The 20,670-nt window shown below is 26.4% G+C and overlaps 1 protein-coding gene across 1 annotated transcript in view; it reads left to right on the top strand.

Annotated features, from left to right (window-relative positions):
- The first annotated feature begins 1,993 nt into the window (after nt 1-1,993).
- Nucleotides 1,994-20,670, top strand: part of LOC129958990 (mucin-2-like) — a 68,881-nt gene continuing 50,204 nt past the window's right edge. Inside the window, exon 1 of the mRNA XM_056071758.1 lies at nt 1,994-2,316. Coding sequence (XP_055927733.1) covers nt 2,178-2,316 — 139 coding nt within the window. The 5' untranslated portion in view covers nt 1,994-2,177. The remainder of the gene's footprint in view (nt 2,317-20,670) is intronic.

Below are 20,670 nucleotides of genomic sequence, written 5' to 3'. Positions count from 1 at the left end.
TAAAAAAATTAAAATTATACTATCTCATGTGTCAAAAGAATATGTTAAATTTAAAATAAGTAAATGGTTTTATTCTTCAACTTCAAATTATAAAAAACTCATAATAACACTTCTTATAATTATTATATATTTCATATTAATTAGATTTATTTATTTGAAACTGTACATTTTCTGTGTCTTTATAACAGCCCTTACACAGATACTTGCATAGAAAGGGAAGAAATCACCATAATTTTTAATCACATTAATTAACTATAGTATCTAATTGTTTAATTTAAAAAATTACAATTTTTATAACAAATGAGTTATTAATTGCTGTAAAATAGAAAAATCTAAACAACACAACATTTTGATTGGTTTTTTTAAGTTAAATCTTTTTTAGATACTAAAATCATTAAAAGGAGATTTTAGAAAATTAAATTTTTTCGTACAACTTCCACAGTATCAAAAAAAATTATTGCTCTTAGTATACAGAATCAGGACTCACGTTTGGTTAAATATCATTTAACATTATTTTTAATTTTTTTTTTATATATTTCTTAACTGCTCCCACATTTCTTAAACGAGGCATGGTAACATCCAGAGAATATAAAAACACTTTAATATCTGAAAAAAAGCAAAGAATAGATTAAGAAGACTTTAGAATTACTTTCCTGTCAATTGAAAGTGTTGACCTTTTAGTAAAATAATAAGGAACCGAAGGAACTTTTACCGAAGTTGCAGATTATTCTGGATTTTTAACAAAATCATATAATAATAATTAAACTGGAATTGATGTTATGAAATTTGCTTATGAATAAGTTGAAATATATCTTTAGTTTCGTGGCGTTTGATCAGGAAAATTCCTGATGTAAATTTGCCATAATAATAAGCAATTAAAAATCAATCTTTCATTATCTTGCTGATATATCAATCAAAAGACTTAGCATCCTGCAATCATTTTACTAACCATTTCCTTAAGATTCTTCTATAATTAAGAACTACATTATAGTTTTAGTCCCCCTAAAATATCAATTTGAACTTTTCGCATTTCCTCGCCTTTTTCAAGGATTATAAAATTGATTTGTGACTTACTATATAATTGCAGTCATAATGCTGCATTAAGAAATAATTCTTATTAATTTTCGAAGCAATATACTGATATATATGCAGATTAGAATGCCATATTCACATTTTTTGTTTAATAGACAAAGTAAGAAAAGTATCACAGATATCTAATTAACCAAATTTTTAATTTTGTAACTAATTTATTTTAATTTAACTCAAAGGAATTTGATATAGTTTTTATTATGACTTAAATCAGAATTGATTATTGTTTAAATCATCAAAGGTAATCAATAAACTTTTATTGATTCCCTTTCATTTGACTACGGAAAAAAAATATTTCGTAGTTTAATTGGGCATGCTTGCAAGTGCAATCAACATTTAGAATTATACAGGATGTTTTAGAAATTAGAAAAGGTTAATTATATTTCTAATTAATATTGAGAACGTTTTTTTAACAATTATAAAAACAATTTTGTTTTTATTAAAAACAACAATTACGTTTTTCAAACTGCGAAATAAATAAATGAAACACAAATTACGATCCAGGCATTTCTTAATTTCGAAGTACATCTCATCAATGATATAAAATGCTGGTTTCAACAAAATCCCTTTTATTTTACTAATGAATTTCCTTCTCTTTGCGATAAACAAAGCGAACATTTTAGAGCTCCTACGAGACTTAGCTTCTTAAAATAGTCGAAATCCAGTCTTTCGTGAAATGGAGCAACTTTTATAACACAATGAATGAAAAAAATTCTTTTTCATCGTCCTAACCTCTTACATAAAAACCAAATTTTCGACAAGGACACCTCGGCTATGTCCGAGCGAAACATTCACTGGATAGGCTTTGGGGATTTTCCGGTCATCGTAGTAGGGAATTTTCTCATTCTTGTTTTTCGAAGGTTTTTTTCTTCTTTCTCCAGCCACTCTATTTGTTCAACTTCAGTTGCATTCCACATTTCTAATCGCTAGCTACTCCTAACAATCTCCGCGCTCTCTGATTTTTCAACATTTTTTTACCAGGCCATAAATTTAAATTATGCTTCGGCGGTTAATTCTTATGCTGAAAACTCCGGAACGATTTAATACATCAGTAGATTACTTGGAATAAAAGTCATGATAAAGTGCGGATGCTCACAGGAGAGTTAGTTTTATTACAGTGGAGAAAATTTATCAAGAAAGTGATCCAAATTTGTGTCTCGTTTTCAGCCATGGAAATACGAGGGCATATATTAAATTCGCAAAGGATACAATGCTTATTTTTATGGGGTAAGTACACTTTGTATGTTTTATTCAGATTTATCTTTCTCTTTCCAAAAATAATTTTGATGAATTAATAAAACTTTTTAACTGGATTAATCAAAGCTGATCAAAGGATATATAATGCCTATTTAATTAATTTTTGTCTCTAAAAATAGATGTTTCGAAACTTTTGCGATTATTTTTATTTTAAATTGTAAAAGATTATAGAATCGTAGATATTCTGGTTTATGAAAAACCAATTTTTATAGGAATAAATCCAACTTTATAACTGGATTAAACAAATCTGACCAATGGATATATAATGCCTATTCAATTAATTTTTGTCTCGAAAAATATATTTTCAAAACTTTTGGGATCTTTTTAATTCTTAAATAATATAGAATCAAAGATATTCTGTCTTGTGAAAAACCAATTTTTATAGGAATTAATCCAACTTTTTAACTGGATTAAGCAAATCTGACCAATGGATATATAATGCCTATTCAATTAATTTTTGTCTCGAAAAATATATTTTCAAAACTTTTGGGATCTTTTTAATTCTTAAATAATATAGAATCAAAGATATTCTGTCTTGTGAAAAACCAATTTTTATAGGAATTAATCCAACTTTTTAACTGGATTAAGCAAATCTGACCAATGGATATATAATGCCTATTCAATTAATTTTTGTCTCGAAAAATATATTTTCAAAACTTTTGGGATCTTTTTAATTCTTAAATAATATAGAATCAAAGATATTCTGTCTTGTGAAAAACCAATTTTTATAGGAATTAATCCAACTTTTTAACTGGATTAAGCAAATCTGACCAATGGATATATAATGCCTATTCAATTAATTTTTGTCTCGAAAAATATATTTTCAAAACTTTTGGGATCTTTTTAATTCTTAAATAATATAGAATCAAAGATATTCTGTCTTGTGAAAAACCAATTTTTATAGGAATTAATCCAACTTTTTAACTGGATTAAGCAAATCTGATCAATGGATATATAATGCCTATTTAATTAATTTTTGTCTCTAAAAATAGATGTTTCTTAACTTTTAGGATCATTTTATTTTAAATTCTAAACGATTATAGTATAAAAGTATACACTATTATAGTATCGTAAATATTCTGCCTCATGAAAAACCAATTTTTGTAGGAACTATAGAAAATATTATTTACTATTTAGAATATTTACTATGCAACACAGGATTTCACCGTTAATTTTTGAAATTACATGGCTCATTTTGTTATTCTCTGCGTAAATTCACCATGCTAACTTGCCTTCAGGAAATTGTCATTTCTTTCAAAAACTATAAGAGGATAAGGTTGGGAAGCCAATGCCTTTAAATAGAAGAACTGGTTGATATCCTGCATTGATAACTTGTTGAAGTATTTTACAAATACATATCACTTTCAAAGTTTTAATTTTGTATGGCAAAATAGAAAATAATTGCTTAAAAATTAAAACTTATCCTTTACATATAAAATTTAAGATAATAATTAATATATGTATTTAAAATAATAAAATAACAGAAATAATTATACCATAGACGAAAATATAATCGCTAACTGATATTTTTTTTTAATCTTAAATAACAAATTTTTTTTATTTTTTTTTATTTTAAATAACATTTTTTTTTATATTTTTTTATTTTAAATAACAACTTTTTTTGATATTTTTTTAATTATTTGGCATTTGTCACAGGCAATTCCTTTTCTTTTAAATTTGCACTTAGTATCCAAAATATCGGTAAATAGATTTTGTTTAAATCTTTTTCAAACTAGATGTTAAATTTTAACAATTTTTTTATTATAAGATCGAAGAAAAATTTTTGTGATTTGCACAATTCAAAATGAATGACATTTAAAAAAATATGAACAAATATAGCATCTTTAAAATGAATATGACGAACTGATGGCACCAAGACGATTAGTTAGTATTGGAATATATTCATTCTTTTCCACCAAAATTTCATATAACATCGAGAAGTTACGTATCCATGTTTCATGAATTTTAATTTTAATTAACGACATTTTTTCAGTCATATCATTCTATGTATTCAATGTCTTTCAGCATTCTGTGTGATAGAAATTTCTAGATGGCGTATTTTCTTCACTTAAGTTTCATTACTACAATCATAGATAAAATTTAAATTTTTAAAATAATCTTCAGAAAAACAGCTCAATAATTAATTGTCTCACCACCTTCAATAACTGTAATTATTTCATGACGGTATAAAATATCATAAAGAAAAAAATTATTCGAGACTCATTATCTAATAATTCTACTCATGAAAAATATTATAAATATCTATTTAGAAATCATTTAAAAACATTTCATAATTTAAGTAATGCGAGTTTAAAGTTTTAATTAAATTTTATCCGTTTTTAAATTTTATGGCAACTTGCAGTCACTTTAGAAATATAAATCGGAAGAAGATTTATTTTACTAAGAAATATAATGTCGCTTTTATTAGCACGTTTTATGAATTTTAATTTTAATCCGAGACTTTTCTAGCCAAATTTTTTTAGCTTTATATATATCATTAGTCTCAACATCTTAAATGAGAGCATCTATTTCAGGATATGAAATAATATGATAAAGACAAGATTATTCCTTTTATAATTAACAATTAAGTTTACAGCATTGAATTTTGAATCATTTTAGGTTCAAGTTCTAATTTTCCCTCTTTCTAAAAATTCAAAAAATATTAATTTACTAATTACACGTAGATATATAAGACATTTCATATTTTATCAGCTATGATGTAAATGTATCAAGTAAATTCTCCTTTTTTCCAAACTTGATGATAGGTTACAGCAATTTTTGAAGCTTAAAAAAATTACAAAAGATTTATTAGCTTCGAAGCTTAGTACAAACATTTATTCAAACAAACAAATGAAACGTAATTATTAACATTTCCTCTGAAGTTTGCAGAGAAAACACATTCAAAATGGAAGAATGAACCAATAATATAACTAGAAACTAGGTAAATAAGACTTCAAGAATCTTTTACGTCTGATTGCTTTTGAAATTTTATTATTTTCTCACGTCTTTTCTTTTCTCTTGCCCATTATTTGCAGTTCTGTATTTTAATCCAGCAAAAATACAAAATCGAGTTACTGGCATTTCTGCCAATTGCATCACAGAATACCAGTTTTGTTCAATTCCAATTTAAAGATTTCCCAGCAATTTTCAAAATGTAAATCATAAACAAAAACCATTCTGGAGCAAGAAATCTATTATTTGTTTTGTTTTGCTTTTTCCCTTTTCTTGTGATTTTCTTCCTTGAGATAATTTTCATTTTCAGTCTTCTTTGGTTCTATCTTTAAGGGAAAATTTAATTATAAAGAAGTAACACTTTTCTTCCTTTCATTTTTTCGTATATTTATAAAAAATGGTTCGATTTATGATTTTTGGTATTGTGATGAAATTCATTAATGCATTTCATTAATGCTTCCGTTGGTTAATTGTATCCAAAATTTGATATATGTTCATAATTTTAATGAAAATATCAGTGCATATTCCATTTATCTAGCTCGTTTTGAGCTATCCAAGGAAGCAAATGAATACACAATAAAAGACTGACAGTAAATTCATAGCTCAAATATAACTCAAAATTTGATACAGTTATATAGATACAGAAAGATATAGCTCAAAATTTGATGCAGTTATATAGATACAGAAATATACAGGTCAAAATTTGATACAGTTATATAGATGCAGAAAGATATAGCTCAAAATTTGATACTATTATATAGATACAGAAAGATATAGCTCAAAATTTGATACAGTTATATAGATACAGAAATATATAGCTCAAAATTTGAGAAAATTCTGCATTTCTAGTGATGAAACTGCATACTGAATATTTTGGGGTTATTGCGCTCATATGTTTACGGATGGACAGACAAACAGATATCTCTTATTTGAGTTTAGACTAAAATTTCTACAGATCTACAATTTTAGTATAAATGTTACATGGCAATCGTCTCGTTTGTTCGGTTTTAAAACGGCCATATTCACTGACAAAAAAATATAATTTCAAAAATTTGTTTTGAGGAACCGTGACGTTCCAGACGTTGAGACTCAACAAAATTTTGAGGTTGAAATTTCGACGTTTAAGGTATCTTAACTTTTCTTATTTCGTATATGAGGCAATAAAAATATCGGTCTTGAGTTATTCAATTTTGAAGTGCGTTTAAATATTCCACATTCGTTGCTAATCTGAGGGAAAAGGACTTTCCGTTTTTACCTTGTTTCTTTCTAAAATTTCGTGACTATAAATCCTAATAAATTGAAACAAATACGTGCAGTTAAAAAATAATTCATTTCAAATATTTAATAAGATATTATGTTGTTTCTAAATCAGTTGTTTCAGATTCAAACGTTTTTATAATATATATTTTATAATATGTTCCTAAAAAATTATAAATAATATGTATGTTGTCTTCTATGATTAAACAAAATTTCGAATGGAATACACTGCGCATTTGTAATTCCACCAGTAAAACGCTGAACACCAACGAATCGTCAGTAACATTGTCAGTGAAATAATAACTTCTAAAGAACTACCTAATTCATGCAGATAAAGTAAGTCATAAAAATCCCAACTTACTCTCACGGCAAATGCAGTTACAGTTACATGCAAAGGAATTATTTGATATCGTATTGATTTTCAATAATAATAATAAAAAAAAATAAAAAATAAAAAAAACGCAGTGACAAATGTTACAACAATTTGTATGATTTAAAAAATACTTATTATAATAATTTTATAGTTATTTGATATAATTATTTTCAATAAATTTCGAAAAAAAAAATATATTTTAAAAAATTAGTTCAAATATGAATTATCAAATATTAAATCTTTAATGATATTCTTTCGAATCAGTTCATTCACTAGAAAAATTGCGATAAAAATAGATTCCTGACATATATATTTAAATAAAATGGCGTAAAAAAAGGGTTCGCATTCCATGTATTGTTTTTTAGATTTTGTAGCATCTTTAAATACAAAGCATACAACGGAAAGGTTTATCTTCTCGTATTTTATATATGTATTATCTTTTGCTATCGTTCGCTATTTATAAAAAAAAATCTGCATTTATATATCAAACTTTTGTATGTATTTAAGCTCCGAAAATTTAAGTAAGGGAACTAAAAGTGCAAAATAATAATTTCAACCCACTTTAAAAACATTTTATGTGTTTGATATGCAAAAGTTATTTCATTAATAATATCGCATAAAAATAGTATATATATTAAAAAAGATACTCATTGAAAATATATATATCATAAAAAAGACTTGTTTTGAACTTCTTATTTCCTGCTTGAAACACCATATCGCAGTGTGTCATAAACCTAAACTTATGAATAATAATATGTTATTTATTTATTTATAAGCTCTTTTATCCATTACAAATATAATTAATCATATCGCATTTCAAATTCTTCATATTCAAAGTGAAATAGTTAATCTGTTCCTAATATGCCAAATCTTACAGCAAAATCCTTTTCTTTTGAACTGTTTTGCACATAATTTCCTTAACAAATGCGAATAAATAACACGGGATGTGAGTTTTCCTGATTGATGATTGCGTATAAATCATAGCTGCCATGCGACGAAACTGATCCTTCATGTTTATGACAATCAGTTACAAATATACATCCATTAAAAATTCAATAACGTTCTCATATGGATGAGTGAGATTCTAGAAATATGACAAAAGACATTAATAGATTTCACTGAATAAAATTAAATCAAATGAATTAGTTTTCGCTCAATAAATCACACATCATAATTCTGGAGCAATATACAATGATCAGATTTTTCTATGCATTCGAATTATATATTTCTAATATATAAAAAATTAATCTGTTCGAAATATAATATGCTTCATTATGTGTTTATGAAGAAGTTTTATAACTGAATGAAATGATTCTTTTTTTTCTGAATTACCCTCAGTTATAGAAGCATCAATCAACTACTGTTCGGTTTGCAGTAATTACTATTTTTTATCAATTTGATCGTTTTATTTCATCCAAACCGAAATTTTTATATATCAATGCATTAGAAAATCTGTCTTACTTTAATTTTCAGCACTCTAGTAGCAGAAACTAATTCCTTATTTTGAAAAATTAAGAATTTTAAGAGCTATGACAAACTTATATTTATAACTGTAAGTTAGCAACTCCCTTATTTTGAATTCATCTAACACCTTGTAATTCATATACAAAGCTTTGAAGAATTCACTTTTGCAAACTGGGAATCGCATAGTAAATATTACCAAATGAATTATGAATTAGGATTACGGAAATATAATCCAGGCACTTTTTTTCTTTAAGGTATCCGACTATGTTAAAAACACTGGTTTTCGACCACATTGGCGAATTCTTCTTTTATTATTATTTCTTATAGTTCAGGCTTTCCACTTTCCAAAATAGTATTTTCTAGGAAAAGGAAGGTCTGATCTATCATCCAGGATAATTTTAAATAATTTTTTAGCAAAAATATTTCTTTAATTTCAATTTTCTTAAACTTTAATTTTTATAAAAATTATCCACCGTTAACATAATATCTCAAAAACTAATAGAGGTATTTACATAAAAATTTCAGCGTGTTTTTTAAATACTGTGGGCAATGAAATAGACCAAAAGTTTTATTGTTGGTGAAATACGTTTTCATTTATTGGTATTTTTAGAAAAATTAAGTTGTAAATTTATGGAAAAAATGTATATATACGTACATTTTTACCCATAATTTCTTTTCATCTCAAAATGTTTCTTAGATTTTGGTTCATTTCATTCATCATTATATTCTATAACTTTTGTACAAAGAAAAATAGGATTGCTGCATTACAATTTTGTGTAGAGTGTTAACCGTTTAGGTTAAATTTCATTAAAATTTACTACAAATTTTCCTATTTCTCAAAATATATTATATTTCCAAATAATTTTTTTGTATATATAGTGTTTATAATTGACAATACATCTAAAAACCATAAATAATTTTTAAAAAATCCAATTTTTCAAAAATATTGCTTCGAACGTAGTCGGCTTCCTCAATCGCAAAATCAGGAAGCATTTCGAAATATTTTCCTTAAAAAACCCAAAAATTTCAAAACCTTTTATTTATAAGCAGGTGGTCTGCGTTCTTTATTCAATAACTGTTTCTTTGCAGTCTGTTATTACGTCTCAATAGTTTATACATAATTTTGGCATTATTCCATCACTGGTTTTTGTAGATTTGTTTAGTACTTCAGTACAAAGCATACAATGAAGATTATCATGGTTTATTTCACAAAGTGATATCTTTATTGCATATATAAAGAATTCGTGCTTTTAGAGAAAACATTTGTCATCATACATTCTAATTAACCTACATTAATCAAAATTACCTTTACCTTTTACCTTTAAAAATTTATTAAACCTTACCTTTAAATTACCTTACCATTTAAACAAAATGGAATTAATGCATAGAAAAAGGAAGAGATATGAGGAAACATAAAATATTCAATTGTTTATTTAGAGTTCTGTACTTACAGCTTTCAGAAATGTGGTAATTAGTGGTAAAAGGAATTAAAACAACAATGAGATAAATATTTTGATATATTTTACGATTAGCCGATTTAAAAGAAAACGCAGTTTTTATCTTTTAAATCATTCCGTTTCTTTACAAAATCCTTCCATCACGTTGTTGTCGAATTTTTCTTTAACAAATTTATATAATCCATTTTATGCTGAATAACATTCTAAATAGATTAAGGGATTTGAAATGTTTCCGCAATGACTGAAAGGAATCCATTATATCATAAATGAGATTAAAATAAATGAAATGCAGCCATTCCTAGTTCATTTACTTAAATGAATGGCAGTAAAAATCATTTCGCATAAATAAAATTAAAAAAAATAAATAAACATCCAACACAAGAAGAATTTAATTAAAAGAATTATTTACACGTCAGTATCATTATTTTCTAAGTAAAAAAAAATCCCCATTCGTTTGAGTACTACTTTATAATAAATTAGCATGATTTTCTATTTTTCTATTGCTGTTGTCATTTTGAGAATAGTCTTTGGAATAGTCTATAAAAATAGTTATCTAGTAAAAACATATATTTATTAAAATTAATAGTATGTAAGGTAAAACATGGCTAGTTTTAATCTTTTAAATTCTAATTTGTAAGAATTATTCTAACATTAGATTCTAAAATTATTGCTTTAAGTAGAATCCTAAAAGAGAGGAGCATCTTAACCCTAAAGAAGCTAATATTATTTCCTTAAACTCAACATATTCTTACATGAATATATTATAGATCTACTTCATAGAGTAAATCCCATATCTCAACAAGATCTAAGTGATAGAATTGATCCCATATATTGTCAGTATCTACTTCATAGAGTAAATCCCACATATAATCATTATATACTTCAAGAGGATCAACAAGATCTACTTCATAGAGTAGACCCCATCTATAATCATTATCTACTTCAAGAGGATCAACAAGATCTACTTCATAGAGTAGATTCCATATATAGTCAATATACAGGAAATCTGGCTTCTATAGATAAGAAATAAATTTTACTAACTGAATATAAGCTTTGTTTACCTACATTTGCAACTTCGGTAAACTAACAATATTCAGCATCCACGCTTATACATCCACTATTTATAAAATAGTAATAAGTTTATAAATTTTAACTTCGACGAATTTTGAAAAATCTTAACTTTCTTGATAAATTAAGTAAAATTTCCGGTAACCATATAATACCGTGATATTTACTATTGAATTTCAATGATTCCTATTTTGATTTATTCCTCCTAGAATATTAAAATAAATGCATGTAAAAGGTTCGTAATTGACCACAAAAACCTATTTTTACAATTCATTCACGGATATAAATACATGGCAGTAACTGTTTTCTAATCAGTTGTTTACCAACACAAATAATAAATTCCGCTCGCATAGAATCGTCCATTTCCTAATTCTTCCATTAGTGATGATTTCAGTGATGCGAGAAAATTGTTCACCGTGAAGTTAATCCAGTGTGTCGGTTTGATTACATCATTTCTCGGAAGACAAGGATGACACAATGTGATTAAGATCGTAAATTGCGATCGCCTAAATTGCAATCGACCGCTTTCTCTGTTTCGTGACAAGCATTGACATCTGCACTGATAACAGAAGCATCTTCGGGACACACTGAAAGAGAAAGCTTAGTAGGATAGTACTACTATTAACCGATTTCGTAAGTCTTAGCTTCATAATGTTTTCTTCACTTATAACAGGTTTGGGATTGCAAAAAAAAAAAGGAAAAAAGTTAATGATTGCTAGTTGTAGCTGACTTGGTGATCTATGTTAATACACAGTTGCTGTCTATTTATGTGAGAAAAGAAGTTCCCACGTGCTCTTCACGTTTCTTAAATCAGAACGAATTGTCAGTCGTGATGCGTTGATTCGCATTTAACATCATTATGTCAAAATTAAAACGATTTTCGGAACATGAAGTTTTTAGGTTTATAAAATGGCTCGTAAAATTATTTAGTAATAATTACATTTAAGTCAGGAAATGAGTTAACAGCAATTTTGTTACCGTGCGTTTTGTTGTTTGTTAATTTTGAATTCCATTAACCGACTATTTGAAAATTGAGCTTAATAAATAAAACATTTTCAAAGAAAGCGTGAAAGTTGTAAATAATTATGATTTTGAAAACAACACAGAAATTCATTTTAAGAAAGTGCCATTTCTTTTTCTTTTAACGAAACTTTATTTGCTTTGTGTAAATTGTTCAAAAACTACTACTTTTTGATCTCTTAAAAATGTTTAACGATTTAATAATTAAAATTTCAATGAAACAATTTTGTATAAGGCATTAAATTCTAAAAAGAACTTTAAAATGGAATTATAAAACCATTTATCAAAAGGTAACAATGTTTGACAGAAATTATCTGTAATAAATTTTGTTTTCTTCAATTATTAATCGTAATTTAAATTATTATGAATCGCACTGCATGAATGATAGCTCATATGTTATAACAAATTTATCCTAATTATTGTTTTTCAAATAACTTTTTGTTTCTTTGTGCTAAGTATTTTTATTCGTTCTGTATAATGCATTCAATAAAAATGCTGGATAAGCAATCAATTCAAAAGAAAAATTTTGCGTCCAGTCACAGAAGTACGAATTATTTTTTTACTATTTGTAAAAAAAATATAAATATAAAAAGTGTAATATTTCAGCGTATCTCTTTGCAATAAATATAAAAAAAATTTACTATTAAAAATTGCTGGCATGTGTTTCTCTGAAACCAAAAAAAGAAGTTGAAATGACTGTAATAACTCTTTTTCTTTTTACCTGTGCCATTTAAATTATAATTATTTAGACTTTCACTATCTCAGTTTAATCATTTGTTCAGATGAGACTCTCAAACCTCTTAAAAATGCAGTGCAGGATTTTTTTTTTTATCAAATTACACTTCTAATTACTGGCATTCCTTGTTGAGAAGTTAAAAATATCTCGTCTTTTTGGGGTTTTTTTTCAATTATTTTACGTTTAATTTTGATTTGTGCCATTTTGTAGGCCTGCTCTCAAAACTGTCATGGAATCGAACCATCTAAATTATCTACTAAAATATTACTTCATTCTTTCATAAATTTTGGAATTTATATAAAGAATAAAATAAAAAAGTTTTTTTTTTCTAAAACTATAGTCAATTTTCTTAAAAAAATGCCTACACGAAAGTAATATTATATATTTGAGTATCTATACACAAAAAGTATTTTTCGCTTTTGGATTCTCGAAAAAATATATAAACGTTCCATCTATAAATTTTCTAAACTGAGACAACCAAAAGGTTTACTAATGCTTTCAAGATGATTAAAATAATCTTGGTAAAATGTCATTATACTATCACCAAAAAATGAAAACCATGCATTATTCTGTTAAAAATGCATATGCTGTTAATGCAATTAAAACAAAATCCAAGCTTCATTAAACAAATTTAAATTGGAATGGTTTGTGAAACTTCTATTCATGTTATTTTTTATATTCAGAATGCTGGCCATCAAGAAATAAAACAAAGTCAGAATACTAAATAAAACCCAAAGCGGAAAATAAATAAATAGAATGAATCAGTCAAACTTCAGAAAATCTATTTCATGAATGTTTGACTGTTGCACGAACTGAAACTTCTAAACAATTTCCATCTATCATTCAAAAGATTTCAGGCGGTTATAAATCAGTATTTTCCACACAGTTTTCTTTTCTATTAAACATAAAGAAGCATATTTTCGTGAGTTATTTTAAATGCTTCAACGCTTCTGAAACGTTTCAAAAGCTTGAAAGAAAAATGACTCGCAGATTTGCATTTCGATAATACCCTGCTAAGTTACAAAATTAAATATCTGTGGCAACTGAACCGAAGCAATCATTTTGATTTTGCACGTTTGTTCAACTAACTTCCGGAAATCAAATTTATATTTCATATATTAAGTTAAATATTTTGTTAATTTATACACTGCAGTCATGTAAATTTTTTGTTGTTGTTGTTCTTCAGAAAACAACAAAAAATATATATGTACTTCCTTGACATATATATATTTATTTAGCGAAGTTTCAGACACGGTTTTGTGTGTGTGTGTGTGTGTGTGTGTGTGAGAGAGAGAGAGAGGAATACTCATAAATGTCCTCAAATTTACCGGATTTTATAGATGATGGCAAAATCAAGTCGCACAGTTATGCAATATTTTTACAGAATCCATGGGCTTGAAATTATATACAACATGATTTGGGTAAGAGGCATTGATGGCTAAATAAATAAATGTTTCAATTTATTAAAGTTTTTTAAATATTTCATATTACTCAAAAACAAAAAGGCAGATGAAAAATTCTTTATTTCAATTCGTGGGTTTGATGCTCTTTCCTTTTAAAACCGAAGAAGTTGTGAATAGTGTTATTTTTTATTATTATTGTGTATAAATACATATATTAAACAAAAAACATTTTAAAAATATTAAATAAAAAGTAAAGGAAAGTGAAAAAATTATCAACTTCTCGAAAAATTGTGATTTAAAAGGATTGATTTAAAATCGGTTAAAGTACAAATAGAAATTCGATATTATTCAAAACTCAAATCTAACACTCATTTGATAAAACTCTTAGGAAACAATGTTTGTTTCCTAAATTTAATTTATAAAAAGTAGTGTTTTAGAAAAAAAAAGTCCTGTTGAATCAAAATAGCATTATATGGCTCTTTCGTTGCTAAAATGAAAATAAATAAATAAAATGTGATAATAACTCCTATTAAAAACAAAACCATTCTTTTTTACATCCAAATTTACAGAATAATATTTAAGGTTTATTTTCTAAAAGCCCTCTATGTTTTGGTTATTAGATTCAAATAGTAAAATTTGATTCATCGTTTTAACAGCATAATATAAATTATTTAAATCCTTCTAAATTATTATAGATCGCTATATCTTATTGAATAATGGTTCCAAAGCAAGAAGGATAAAGATTGATTGAATCTCATGCTCGTAAAATTTGAGTTTTGAATCATGCATTTCTTTCCTGAACATGAAAAAAGAAAAATGTTTGAAATCGATTCTTCATTGTGTAGTTGAAATTCTTTTAAATGTCATTGATGCAGTCTTTTTTAATTCTGAATTATTCAAAAACCTTAAATTTTTATTACAAAATTCTTACTAATTTAGTAAACAATCTCATATCTTAATCGAAACGCACCGCTTGTACATTCAGAGATACATGTTAAATCGCAGAGTAAAATGTTAAAAGAGGAAAACAGCTGTTATTTAAAAGTATTTGCAAAACAAATTTAACTCCTGTCGATAATTTATAATTCATTTTGATTGCAGTTTCATAATGTGAATGAATTCCAATAAAGCGATATTCATTTATTGGTTTTGAAATGGGCGTCTCAGAAATCAAATGTTTGTTTATGGACTATTAGTCAATAAAAATAGTCAAAATATGCAACATGCAGAACCTTTTCAAATTTAATAGAACATTGAGGAAAGACTACTAATGGAGTCAAAACTTAAATATATTTTCAATGACCATCTATTTCTGTGAGTTTCACTTCTTGCCTTTCTTTCTCTTTGGGTATTTCTCTGCATTTAAGAAACGCAAACATTAAAATAATCCCAAAATTAAATTAAATATCTAAATTCTATTCATTCATATTTTGTTACAATCTTTTTGTATATACTGTTGTTAATACCAAATAAAGAATAAGAAGGTTATTTTTAAGGTGCATACTTTACTTCTAGTGTTTCAAAATAATTCTGAAGAACTGGGTTTTGTCAGGAATAAGTAAAGACAGGATACAATAGAAACATAAATTTTGTTAGATTTATTCTACAGAATTAGTAATTGACATAATATTGATAAAGTTTTCGGTATTTCATTCTATGTTATATTCTGAAAGCAGGTAATATTTCAAAACATTTTAATGCATCTCAAAAAATAAATTAATAAATAAATTTATTAATATATTAATGTATTGATCATGCACTTTTTTGTTCTGTACTTACAGTGATTACTTTATTTTTATATCGCGAAAATTGTCCCTTCCACCTTAAATCATATTTTCTCAAATTTTCAAATGAAGTAATATTTTAGAATATTTTAGTGTATCATAAAGAAAACAAATTATTAAATAACTTCATTAATATATTAATATATTGATGCTATACTTTTTTTGTAATTACGGTCATCACGTTATTGTTACAGGGCAAAGACCAGGGCCTCCCACCTTAAGTCCTATTTTCTCAAATTTTTCCAAGTAACACTACAGTTTTATTTTATTCAAATTTATAAATCTAATAATCTTGTCCATTTCCATCTAAAAGTCAGCATGCCATATTTTACCATCAAAATGCAGCTTCATATTTATATGTAATTTTCATTCTTTTAAACTCCTTGCTACAATAAAAGAAGCTGAAATATTTACAGAAACTTCACTAAATATTACAATTTAAAAAATTCATCTTCAATAGTTTCAACTTTACCTTCTATCGATTTCAGTGCTTTAGAAGGGATATATTTGATAAAATATATCCTTTTCCATGTTCAGCCGAACAATGCATTTCTTAAAAGGAAGTGAAACAATCACTAAGTCGTGAAGTCTTTCATTTATCGCTAATGATTCTGTGAGAAAGAAATGAGTTTTAATTGGATTCAAAATCTGAAAATACTTCCTAAAACAAAGATATCATCTGTTACAAAACGAATCCATTATCTTCTTCCATGCATTGAGAAAGATCTTTTATTAATTTCAGTCATTATCTCGTCGTAGATTCTTATTAAATCATAAGGAAGACCAACCACATCGTGTTCATTGTGCAACATAACAGGAAGGAAGTAAACTCGGAAACAACACTGCTGAATTATACTTCAGCTCATCTTATAAATCCAGTTAACCCAAAAATAAGCCGAAGAGGAAGAGGAAAAAAATATAAGAGTTTTCACTTTTGTTGGCCTATGGGTCAAGCAAGAATTGCCTCAGCAACAAAAAATGAGTTGAAACCAAAAAGACTGGTTTTCTGTCGGTCCTCAATCCATGCTGTGTCCTCTTCCGGTGGTGTTTAGGATTCATCGACGTTTTAGACCACAAAGGAGTGGAGTCTAAGATTAACTGAAGTGTACGGTAATAAAATGCCGGTTCATCTTTATAAAGAAGAGGTTAAGAATTGTTCCGAAAGTTTGTATCCTTTCAGAATGTTAACAAGGTAATGATAGAGACCATTACAAAAAGACGTTTATTTGAATCAATTTATCAAAGAGGCTGTTTTGTATCTGACTCGAAGTGTGTACGGAACTGGAGCTCGTCACCAATATATAAAGAAAATGAATACATTTATATTTAGTTGGCTTTTCATCTCAGAACCATTGTTATTAAATGGGGTTATTTATCTTTGTCGAGGAAGCTATATCAAATATCTAAAACGCAATAGCTTTAGCACTCGTTGAGATCATATCTCGATAATATTATTAAAAAATTGTTTCTCTTTGTTAATTAGGATATAACGAATCTTTGTTTTTACTCCTTAGTATAATTAAGCATACTAAAAATGAATAAATATTTTTTTGTTATTCTTGTGCCAATTAATTATGAGTTGGGCATATTTCCTCCATTTTTTGTCTATTCATAAGCATATTTTGTATTAATAAAATTGATTGAGTATTTAATATTTTTCATTTTATAAAATAAAAACCCTTTTTATAATGTTTTCCAATTAAACTTTTAAGCTATGGTCATTGATACAAACTTTAAGGATGTATTTAAATTCATTTCTGTTTAAGTTTCTATTAAAACTTTAGAACTATAAATTGAAGCCTAATATTTCTTCCGTGTAAAAGAACTTGACGAATTATTTTGAATACAACTGTCATATGACTGTACTTACCATTACCATGTAATATGATTGTTAATTTGAGACAACGGTAGAATGGGCCGAAACATATCGATAAAATTTAGGAATATCGATAAAATAAGGATTTAATTTGAATACAACTGTCATATAATTGTACGTACCATAATCATGTAATATGGTTATTAATATGGAGCAACAGTAAAACGGGTCTAAACATATCGATAAAATTTAGGAATTTTCAGTAATAATTAAAGAGTAAAAACTAATATAAACAAAATTAGCCTTTTATTTTCCTTTCAAAATATCTTGTTGTAAGTGAATGTAAATGTTTCGAATCAATTTATAGAAAAGACGTATAGATGCCTTTTTAGCGAGATGAATTAATTTACTTATCTAGCTCAAATTATTAATTTAGGAATTAAAAATTTAGGAATTTTCGGTAATAATTAAAGAGTAAAAACTAATATAAGCAAAATTAGCCTTTTTTTCCTTTCAAAATATCTTATTTTAAGTGAATGTGAATGTTTCGAATCAATTTATAGAAAAGACGTATAGATGCCTTTTTAGCGAGTAGATTTAGCGAGATGAATTAATTTACTTATCTAGCTCAAATTATTAATTTAGGAATTAAAAAATTAGGAATTTTCGGTAATAATTAAAGAGTAAAAACTAATTTAAACAAAATTAGCCTTTTTTTTTCTTTCAAAATATGTTGTTTTAAGTGATTGTGAATGTTTCGAATCAATTTATAGAAAAGACGTATATATGCCTTTTTAGCGAGTAGATTTAGCGAGATGAATTAATTTACTTATCTAGCTCAAATTATTAATTTAGGAATTAAAAAATTAGGAATTTTCGGTAATAATTAAAGAGTAAAAACTAATTTAAACAAAATTAGCCTTTTTTTTTCTTTCAAAATATGTTGTTTTAAGTGATTGTGAATGTTTCGAATCAATTTATAGAAAAGACGTATATATGCCTTTTTAGCGAGTAGATTTAGCGAGATGAATTAATTTACTTATCTAGTTCAAATTATAATCTTTTATGAATTATAACTTAAACTGTTAAACCCATTGACTATTAAATAGCATAAATGTTAACCTTTCACGATCAGAACTATTTCGTAGGGTCTGCTACCCATTAAAATTTTTCTTTAAGAAATATTGTGCAACGTTGATTTTTAACCTTTCTGCTCATTATCATTCTGCTAACTTTTCATTTGTCCCATTTCTGTGATCATTAACTCTTTTCTTTTCGGTTTCACCATTTTATCTTCGCTTTATTTTTTTAACGATAATACGGCCTTTTATTTTGTTTTCATTATATTAGTGTCCTTTAGCGACCTTGCGGCGTTTTTTAATTTATTTTCATCCCAACAAATTGATTTAAAAAAAGCTGAACAAATAATTTCACAGGTAATTGATAATGTAAATGAATTATAAAGAAAAATTTTGCAATGCATATAATTAAGTAACTTTTGATTTAATAATAAGCAAATGCATCTATTTATGAAATGGAAAAGGATTTATGGAATTAAAACTCAAATTTCTGTTCATTAATTGTACAAAAATGCTTTTATAATATTGTTATTCTTTTTTATGTCGCATATGACATTTCTTCTATAAACAAAAATAATAATACATTCATAAATTAAACTTCTTTTAAATCTGAGTTCTATCCAAGTAAAAGAAAATACAAAGTGTTGCATATCTCCATACATAAAGTTTCAAGATGAGTAAACGACATCGATGTAACTCGTATTCGTGTAGTAAATCATAATCGGAAGCGAAATAGTGATAATACTGCATCCCAGCGCTTTAGATTGTCAGCCAACGTTCATCTTATTAATGTACTAGCCGCCTTTGGCGACCAGCCGGTTCGCCAATCTTAATGCTCGTTAAAATTTTAATAGTTAAATATTTTATGTAATTCCTACTTTAATAGCTTCTTCATTAAAATATTTCAAAATTTCAAATTTCAATTCACTCATAATATTATAAAGACCTTCAGTCATAACGTAATCTGTATCTCTCTAATTTTCTGTTAGCTCCCGTAGAATTTATGCTTTACATTAAATTAAAGTGTAAATGATTAATCTGCAATTAATATAATAATATTTTTTACTGAAACAAAGCATTTTTTTAATAATATGATTACTGATAATAGAGTCACTGAGCGTTTAAACTTTATGTGCACTAAAGAATATCTTTCTTAATTTATGTATTATCTCAAGAATTTGTCAACAAAATTTTCTCAGATTCATCATGAACAGATCGATTCATTAACAATGTTTCATTTTAAATGCATCAAACACTAAGAAAATAAAATGAATCGTTTAAAATAATCGGTCGAAAACAGGTTTAAAAAAACTACTTAAAAAACGATGTGCTTAAAACTATAAGCATATACAAAAAAATATATAACTAACATAAATACAATTTACTTACAAAAGAATGCAACTAACCTAAAAATAATTTAAATCGTCCATTGATAATGGTTGTCATGACAACAATCGGAACAGAATGCGCATGCGTGAATTTTCTTCGTCAATTACGGTAGCGCAAAATGCGTGAATTTTTCTACGCCAGTTGGGGTAACGCTATGCAGATTATACATTTTTAATTTCCTTTATTCTGTGTTATTTTAATTCAAAAGTACTTCAGAATGAATCTGAAACATTGATTAATTAACAATGTTTAATTTTAAATGCATAAAACATTAAGAAAATAAACAGAATCGTTTGAAATAATCCGCCGAAAAACGTTAACCCTAGCCTCATTTCTGTTGGGAGAAAAAAAACTCATTTGGCGGTGGGGGAAAATGGAAGATTTTTTTGGCGGAAAAGTTGGCGGTGGAGAAAATGGATTATTTTTTTGGCGGGAAAGTTAGTTTTTAATTAATAATTAAAATTCTAATTAAAATTTCAAAAAAAGGGACCCCAGGTGCACATTCCGGACCTCTAAGGTATACATG

This window comes from Argiope bruennichi, chromosome X1, assembly GCF_947563725.1.
Source record: "Argiope bruennichi chromosome X1, qqArgBrue1.1, whole genome shotgun sequence".
Taxonomy (NCBI): domain Eukaryota; kingdom Metazoa; phylum Arthropoda; class Arachnida; order Araneae; family Araneidae; genus Argiope; species Argiope bruennichi.
This window is presented reverse-complemented; position numbering and strand designations above follow the sequence as displayed.